Source organism: Monopterus albus, unplaced genomic scaffold (genome assembly GCF_001952655.1).
Source record: "Monopterus albus unplaced genomic scaffold, M_albus_1.0 scaffold242.1, whole genome shotgun sequence".
NCBI classification, from domain to species: Eukaryota; Metazoa; Chordata; class Actinopteri; order Synbranchiformes; family Synbranchidae; genus Monopterus; species Monopterus albus.
In genome coordinates this window covers 199,643-208,972 of record NW_018128122.1, presented here as the reverse complement: position 1 = coordinate 208,972, position 9,330 = coordinate 199,643, and the positions used below count along the sequence as shown (strand labels likewise).

General features: G+C 43.3%; 1 protein-coding gene across 1 annotated transcript in view; it reads left to right on the top strand.

Moving 5' to 3' along the window:
- The window catches only part of LOC109972002 (nucleosome-remodeling factor subunit BPTF), a 47,212-nt gene that overhangs the window by 18,168 nt on the left and 19,714 nt on the right, over positions 1-9,330 (top strand). Inside the window, exons 13-21 of the mRNA XM_020620584.1 lie at positions 22-157; positions 608-892; positions 1,150-3,223; positions 4,406-4,530; positions 4,874-5,002; positions 5,310-5,460; positions 5,855-5,894; positions 6,174-6,399; positions 6,536-6,685. Of these exons, the coding sequence (XP_020476240.1) occupies positions 22-157; positions 608-892; positions 1,150-3,223; positions 4,406-4,530; positions 4,874-5,002; positions 5,310-5,460; positions 5,855-5,894; positions 6,174-6,399; positions 6,536-6,685 (3,316 nt within the window). The remainder of the gene's footprint in view (positions 1-21; positions 158-607; positions 893-1,149; positions 3,224-4,405; positions 4,531-4,873; positions 5,003-5,309; positions 5,461-5,854; positions 5,895-6,173; positions 6,400-6,535; positions 6,686-9,330) is intronic.

Sequence of the window (9,330 nt, the reverse complement as noted above, 5' to 3'; positions counted from 1 at the left end):
CCGTTTTTGTTTTATGTGAAGGTGTGGAAGCAGAAAGGGGAAGAGTATCGCGTTACTGGCTATGGGGGCTGGAGTTGGATCAGTAAGACTTATGTGCAGAGATTTGTCCCCAGGCTTCCCGGCAACACCAACGCCAACTACCGCAAAGAACTGGAAGGTCTGGAATGGGAAGCTCTGGGACCTAAAATGTGGTTTTTTGATTATTTGGAATTTTGCTTTCTGTATCTTAGTCTGTTTTGCCTCTTGAGAGTGAATTAGTCTCTTGTTTAGTAACGTCAATGGTGGCATCGGTGAATTAAATATCTCTTTTTATGTCTCTTTGGATGTCATTGAGTTATATTTTCTGTGTAGCTTTCAACATTCTACTGAACTTTGTCTGAACTTTTAATATAATTTTGCTCATTCATCAAAGATGCCCCTTTTAACTTTGCGTAATTATCTCAACTGTGTGTCAACCCTTCAAGATAATCCTTTTCAAGTTTGTTTACTTTGAATAACCGATGGGTTGTGCTTCTAAGTTCTCTGATGAATGGCAGTTATTAGTGGACCCAGATGTGTTTTGAACCAAACTAATTTGAAAAACAAACTCTCATTCTATTTACCAAAGATGCAAAACTTGGCAAGAAATGTACCCTGCTGGACTTGAGTCGACGGCCCAGTGTAGCTGCACCAGAAGCTCAGGGAACTGCTACCTTAAGCAGCGAAACAAAAGAGCAAGACTCATCTAGCGTCTCCGAGCCTCCAACAGATCATCTGATGCCTGCTGAGGATCTGGCAGAGGAAAAGAAAGAAGAGATGCAAGAAAAAGAAAAGACAGAGGAATTGTTAGCAGATGAGTCGGCAGCAAAGATGGAGGTGGACCCTACAGACTCACGATCAGATGAAGAGCAAAGTATGATAGAGTGCTACTTCATGTCTAAAAGCATTGTATTCAATTTCATGTAAAGCACCACTCATGTTTCATGAGTGATGCTATATTTTAAACTTGGCATCTAATTACCGTGGAAATACTTTCACTCTGATATAGTATTTTGCAGAAGTTGTTTCACCTTAATTGGTTTCCAACCTGATGAGAAATTGTGAGGAGAGTGTGATTATCTTGTTTATTTTATCAATGCAAATTAAAGTCTACGTTTATTTCCTCACCAGAGTCCAGTATTCAGGAGGATAAGGTTCCTGTGAAGGAGGAGACTACTGAGAGCCTTCAACGACCCTTCAACTATGATGTAGTGGATGTCAGCCAGGGCTTCCTAACACGCATTGCCTACAAGAAGAAGGTCAAGTCCTCCAAGTTAGACAGCCTCCTGGAGCGCCGAGTGAAGCAGCATATTATTGAAGAGAAGCAGAGGCAGCAGGTGTCTGCCTCCAAATCCCAGACTCCTACAGCAGTTTCACCTACTTCGACCCCTGTTCTTAGCACTCCAGTCAGGCCACGGTCACCACTCAAGCCCCACACTCTCACTTCGACACAGCTTGTAATGGGCGAAACTGTGAAAGTGGAGGAGAAGTCATCCACAACACAAACTCCAGGGTCAGGACAAGTTCAAGGCGACAATCAGGTGAAACTCTCTGAAACTACAGATGAGAATGTCACTCCTCCTCTTCCTTCTCCTGTTCTGGTCTCCACATCCAAAGACGGTTACAGTACAGGTACTTGTGGAGACTTAGCTTCACCACAAAACCAAACCACCTCTCTGCCCCAGGAACTGGACGCAGACAGAGTGGAAAGGACTACGGGGCCAAAAGAAACCAATTCAGACAGTTCAGGGCAAGATGGTGTCAGACTTCCTGATGTTGAAGAAATAACAGCACTAGGAACTCGCAGCTCTTTAGAGCAACACACAGCCAGTGTACCATCAGATGTTACCAAGGCTGTACATATTGAAGGCGCAGGGTCTGAGATACCCAGCGTGGACTCTGTAAGGACATCTACAATGGTTCTGGACCAAAAAAGAAGTCAAAACACAACTCCTTCTAAAGCAATTCCACAAAACCCACCATCTTTAAGCTCAGTGCATTCACACGTTGAGGAAAACGGCATGGGGCCAGAGGAGAACCAAGGAAATAAGCAAAGTAGAACTCTTGGTGATAGCACTCCCAACTCAGTTTCTCCTCTCCCTCAGGTAAACGGTAATGATGGCTTGGGGAGTGAAAGCATGTTGACTAACTCTGTAATGAGGTCAAATAATGGTGTGCTCACCAGCAGTCCCCAACCCAAGGTGAACAGCACTGGTAAAGTTGATGAGCAAGGACTGATTGTTTTGCCAAAGGACAGTACACAGCAAAGGCCTTTAGTGAACGGAGATTTGGCCCCTGTAAATGATAGCACAGATGCTGGGATAAGGGAACCAACCCAAGCTTCTAAGGTAGCGATAGAGAGTAAGATAACAGTATTAGACCAAGACTACAAACCGCCACTGAAGATAACAAGGTTGGAGAACAACATAGATGTACATGCAGCTAGTACTCAAAGCACTGTACAGCACAACAACAGATCACTATTTCAGTCTATCGCACTCAAATCCAAACCAGTGGTCAAGATCATAAGAATGGCCCCCTCTCCTATACCTTCTGCAGAGGAGTCCAGTCTGAGTGATGACTTTGCAGAGGAGAACAGCAATAGTGGAACAACAGAACCACTCAAGACCATCATCACCCAGGTAACCACGACCACCACAACAGTAGTCTCCACAGAGAAGAGGGTAGGCAATGCGCCATCAAACACACACGGTGAAATCGTGTCAACAACAGAAAGCAGCGCAGTGTCCACTCTTACGACCATGACCAAAACAACAGTGACCAAAATCTGTTCCTCTGGGCTCGATGGTCAATCAGATGACAGCCAGAGTGAAACAGTGACACAACAGCAGAGAACAACACACTCCGCTTCTATCAGTAGGTCAGTAACTGACACCAGTGGTAAAACATCAGTGACATCCTTTGCTGTGAGCGAAGACGACTCTTCATCAACGAAGGGCCGTGTCCACCTCCTCAAGTTCTCCCGCACCAAGAAGATGAGATCAGACACGGCTCTTCCTTCTTACCGCAAGTTTGTCACCAAGAGCAGCCACAGGAGTATTTTTGTACTACCACATGATGACTTGAAGGCTCTGGCGAGGCGAGGCGGGTTCCGTGAGGTGGCTGTATTTAGTTACAATGCCAAGCCAGCCTCTGACATCTGGCCATATCCTTCACCCAGGCCCACATTTGGCATCACCTGGAGGTAAGCTTCTGTCTGTTTGTTTTTCTCACACACGAAAGCTTTTTACCCTTACCCCCAATCATTTCATTGTCTGTTATTAAGGTCCTGACTCTAACTGACTGCTGATATTCACACATGATGATGCAACTTATTTACAAAGGAAGTTACTGGTTAAGTATCACTTAATTAATTTCCATGGTGACACTTATTCTCTGCATTTGACCCATCTCAGCTGTTTCATTGATCAGTGGGACTTGGGGAGTGACTTGAGTTTATGGCCAACGTCTTGTTCAAGAGCAATGGCTGTAGTGTTCCTTATTGCAAACACACATCGCTTTGTGTGTGTGTGTGTGTGTGTGTGTGTGTGTGTGCGCGCGCGCGCCTGCGCACCCCTTTGTAGTACTTGCATTATGGGAACCGAAACCTGTTAACACACTCGCATTGCGGAAACTCGGCCAGAGGCTGGTCTCCACAAGGAAATCACTAAATTTTAGGGCGGCAGCATGGTCTAAGGGTGAGGTTAGGAGATGTGTGTGTGTGTATATATATATATGTATTTATTATGTGACATTTTCCTAAGGGAAGGACTTAAAGGATAAAGACAATATTATTTCTTTTCATCATCCACCTTTAAACCCTCTCCTGGTTTTGTGCCCTGTCCTGTTGATTTTTTGTTCATCATGTTTTCCCCATCCCTGTGTGCATCCGTGGCTTTGGCCCTGAGGCGGGTGTCAGGAAATGCTGGTTATTTTGACCGGACCTCAGAGTTCTGAAGCAGACATGAATCATATAGTGGTCGGAGAAGTGTCAGGAATGTTCACTTTGTGCAGTGACCCAGCCCTGCAACCCAAGGATATTCTCCCGCCTGTGGTTACACATGGGAAGCAGAACATCTGCCAAACCCTCTACACACACAGAGCCTCGTGATGATCGTGTTTTTGTATATGTTCAAAATATTTTACATGACTGTCCTGAGTGCCAGAGTCATTGTTGGACCAGCAATTGTAGAACAACTGTTCAAATTGTACACAACCAACATTTCCAGTTTTTGTTTTTTTTCTTCTTCTTCTTCAGTATAGCCATATATTTATCTTTTACTGATGTATAGGTGTGAAGTTGTAAACAGCACATAATACTTGTACAAGTGTTACATGCAGCTATACAGTATATGCCTAAAAGCTGAGCCTCTGGTTTGGGTTACAGATATCGCCTGCAGACGGTGAAGTCTCTGGCTGGTGTGAGCCTGATGCTGAGGCTCCTTTGGGCCTGTCTGAGATGGGACGACATGGCTGTCAAACCATCTGCTGCTGTTGGCACCACACGTACAGGTAGACCCCCTCACCTTCCCAAGCCATCAAATAAAAAAAAGTCCTTCATTCTGGGAGGAAAGGGGGAAAATACTTCTGATAAAAATAATCCAGCTGTAAATCTTTATTTTGGATCTTTGTTTATTGCTTTCTTGTCCTCTTAATGAGTTCTTACTTTTATGGCGGAAGATGTTGGCTTATACAATGTTGGCCCTAAGAAACATACAAAAATGCCTGTCTGAATAAGTCAGCCTTCAGTCTTGTTTGGGTGATGCTGTTATGTTGGAGTGCATTTCCTCCATCTTCTCGGGCTTTCCTCCTCATCACCATACCAACCCAGCCCTATCCCCACTCATTGCTACAGAGACCTCTGATACTGAGATCACCACCACAGAGATCATCAAGCGCCGTGACGTGGGACCGTACGGCATTCGCTCAGAATACTGCATCCGCAAAATCATCTGCCCCCTTGGAGTCCCCGAGACCCCGAAAGGTGTGGTGTTTTTTTAATTCCTGACACCAATGGAGCTATAAAAGCCTAGACCAATAAAAGAATCTTTGGACATCCTTGATAAAACTGTAACTGTAACTGAGGAAAAATGTTTGAACTCAGTCATGTGTGTCTGTATCTATCCATCGTTTTCATGCTCTTGTGTTGTATTGCATTGTTAATATATAATAATAAGAGAAATATCCAGACATACATAAAATTCTTGTGCTCTGTCTTCCCCAGCAAAACACAAAATGTAACTATTCTAGTGTTCTTGTCTTTTAATTGATTTATCTGTTGACCATCTCAGAAACCCACACCCCTCAGAGGAAGGGGTTGCGCTCCAGTGCCTTGCGCCCCAAGAAACCTGAGCCCACCAAGCAAACGGGCCCAGTGGTGATTGAGACGTGGGTGGCTGAGGAGGAGCTGGACCTCTGGGAGATCAGAGCCTTCTCAGAAAGGTAACTTACACCCACCATGTAGTGTCCACTGTGTGTAGTATGTCAGAACGATTCATAAACACATCATACTGGAGAGTCAGAGGCTTTTTGAGAGGGCGATTTTATTCCAGATATTCTCTTTGCTCTGAATTGCTTCCTGCCAAATGTGTGCGAGGTAAAATGGAGTTAATCAAAAGGCTTTTGTTCAAAATTTTTAAACCAATGATTTGCCTTTCATCATCCAGATCACTGCTGTCACTTATAAATGTATAGAATGCATGGAAACATTTGTATGGTATTTGGAATTATTTGTTTTCCAAGCTATTGTAATTTTTGGAATTTTCTTCTTACACATTTCAGACATGTTGTACACTTGATGAGATCTTTTTTTTTTTTTTTTTTTTTTATTTCAAAGGGTGGAGAAAGAGAAAGCTCAGGCAGCAGAGCAGGCCAAGGTGAGTGTGGTTTACTTCACTACTTCATCTAAGCCTTATTGTGGACAGAAAAAGCTGTGTAGTCTTAGCCAGTACTCAATCACTGGCTTTATACACTCCAGCTTTTCAAGCTAAGTTACTACCACAGTAAAAGACAGCCCATTCATTTCTGCTCATTTGGCCCAGCTGTAATACCTCACTTCTACACGATCTTTTTTTAAGTTTTGGCTTTTTGGCTTTTTGATATTGCTGTCATTGGGTCCCATATTAATGTACTGACCAGCATAATTACCATTTCAGAAACGCCTGGAGCAGAAACCAGGCTCCGTCACAGCTACTCCAACAGGGACTCCCACAACGCCTGTCACTATGCCCAAAGTCATTGTCGGTTCACTGTCAGGCCAGGGCACCCCCAGCACCAAGGTGGTACTGTCCACTAAGATGGGCACCCCCGTCACATTCCATCAGAACAAGAACTTCCAGCAGTCGTTCGCCACCTGGGTCAAGCAGGGTCAGAGCTCACAAGGTGTGTTATAGAGGAGTGTAACTGTTGGCTTTCAAGGGACAGAAGATGCAGTTTTTCTGTTGTGCGTTATTAGAAGTAGTGATATTATTGGATTTACAGTAGCGACCGTATTTGTTGTACTTTTTTGCTGTATTAGGAGCTAGCACGGAGACCACCGTGGCCACATCTGGTGGACCCACCTTCCAGATCACGGGAACCTCAGTGGGGGGGAAGGTAGTGACCACCAAGCTGCCACTGCCCGCCAACAGCAAGATCGTCACAGTCAACATGCCAACTTCACAAGGAGGTACAGCAGATTTTAAAGACTCACACCTCATTAAAATGTAAACTAACACTAGAGGGTACAAGTTGTATTTATTCAATACAGACATCTCTTCTTTCCACCCTTCACCATTTCAGGATCCCTGTGTGTTTGTGTTTTGTATTTTGACTGGGTTTTTTTTTCCACCTTAGACCCACACAGCTGAAACTTTTCAGATGCATCTAAAGAGCCAAATTAGATCTGGCTTATTAATTGGATGCTACTGTAAGCAGTTTAAGTTGCCAACCGTGCTCACAGTGCTTCAGAAGCACTGAGCCTGTCTTCATTTGTTTTAAATGTTTTTGGTGCCAGCTACCACAGGCCCAAATATTTTGAGCTCTTTAACTTAGACATTCCTCTGTCCTTGATTGCCGCTGTCAGCGAGCCAAGTACTCACCATTTTTAGAACTCTAAACCTAGAGGGTTCAACTGTTCAGATGCTGGTCTCTGTTAAACGCACTGCTAAATACACTCTTTTTGAATCATTTACACAGTAAATTTTACAATGACACTAGTGCAGTTGTTTAATTTTACATGCTGGAGAATACACACTTTTAAGACGATTTATTTCCAGGCCTCCGAATCATCGGCCAAGCCCCTTATTTAAGCATTTCAGTAACTACACTAGATGCATCACACACATCCTGTGACTGGAAGCCAATGCACTATAATGTATTTTTTTCTAATGATAAAATGTATGCCATTTAGGAGTTTAAAGCCACTGCAGAAACACGGGAGACAGTGATGACGTAAAGGAACACACGTAAACCTGTCCAGCTACAATACTGGGCTTTGTTGTTCCATCTGGCTCCATTTGCCACAAATGTAAAAGGTGCTAACAGTTCAGAAACCACCTGTAGCTCACTGTGTTTTGTGCCACTGTGGTAGCCTGTGGTGCCCACTGTGTTCCAACCTCAAGAGTCAGCAGCTTAGTTTGACATGAAACGTCATTGTCTGGTTGTGTGTTGTTGGCATGGTAATCTAATAGAAAGCTGTTATTTTGGTTGGATGGTTTTTAGGATGTAGACTTGTGTAGTCTGAGGTTCATTCAGAATCCAGGCTCTTAAGTTAGGTGTGTGTGTGTGTGTGTGTGTGTGTTTTTGTTTTGTTTTACTTTTTTGAAATGTTAATGTTACGACAGCACACCGATACCACCATGAGGAAAAAAAACTTAATCTGTATCTCATTATAATGAGAAAGTTTTCAATGAGAGTTTATCTCATCTCTACGAACTCCGTGATCTGACACTACATCTATGTACAATAATCATACATAGACACACTAAATGACAGGAATGATAAATAAAGACCACCCTGCACATGTCCGGATTAGTCATGTTACAAGCACTTCCTATAGGCTTAGGGTTTATATTAGGAATGGAAATGGTAAGATCCATTTTAGGGGTTTGTGCTGTGCATTGTAGTAGGCGATACATTAAATGTGTCATTTAATACAAATCTGCTTAAATCAAAAATGCAATCACCAGATAAAAAGTATTACACAAGAATACAAAGAGTGATTTTTCTTACCTCTGAAGTTACCATGAAGGAGAAAGTAAGTACAGGTGGAGTGTAACCATTTAACGGACGCGTGTATTTATCCAGCAGAACTGTTGGGTGCCCTGTTTGTTTTGGAAGGACTTAAGGAAGTTAGGGAGGAAAATAAGTTTACCCTGAGGTAAGCTTCCAGACAGGTAGCCCTCTATAGTGGGATTCCACTTTTCTTTTTTCCCCTCCATCGTTTTGAATGAAAGTGTACCTCTCCACTGACCAGAGTCCCAACTCCCCAACCTCTCCAAACAGCCAGTCCATAGAAACAAGTGTTTGATGTGTGAGCAGCTACTCCCCAGGTCTGTGGACCAGGTTGTAACGTCCCTGTTTGAAAAGGGAAACCCTTGATGTATAGGTTTACCTGCTTGGTTGCGGTTGAAAACCCGCAGCAACAGAAAAGAGCAGCACTCTCATGGTTTCTGTTTCTGCCATCAGCTTCATGTGAGCTCATGAAGGCACAGAGCCAGTTGAACAAATACTCAATGTTCCCTTTGTCAGGTTAAAGCTAAAAAGTAGGATCCAAATTCATGCAGAATTTATGAGAGGGCTCAGATGTATGTGCGGAGGGGGGGGGACCCAAGTAAGCTCTCAGTCAGCCTTTGAAAATCATGTTTACCTGCTCAGCTAATATTTACTATTGCTGTGATCAAAAGCTGGCCATCCAGTGACGGGAGAAGCCCGCAGATAATGTACTGAGCTATGTCAATGCAGGACCTCTGCACAACTGCTCATGTTTGCCATGCAAATGTGATTATATATGGGGTGATTTTAAAATTTGTGAGAGGATGTTTGATGTACAGGCAGGAATATGACAAATAAATATCACTGCTCTAAAAAAAATGTAAGTAGATGAGCAGTCCTTCTAGGATACAGTACAAAACTGTATCTTAAAAGCACACATCTCAATGCTTTTGGTATCTATTTGTCTCTGTTGTGTTAAGCACTTTTAATTTGCCTTTGTATATGAAAATGTGCTATATAAATAATATTTCAGATTGACAGACTGCTGCCTTGGAAGCCTTGTCTTCATAGCATCCCTCTCGTCTTGCCTCTTTCTTCAGCCTTGGCACCTGTTCACTC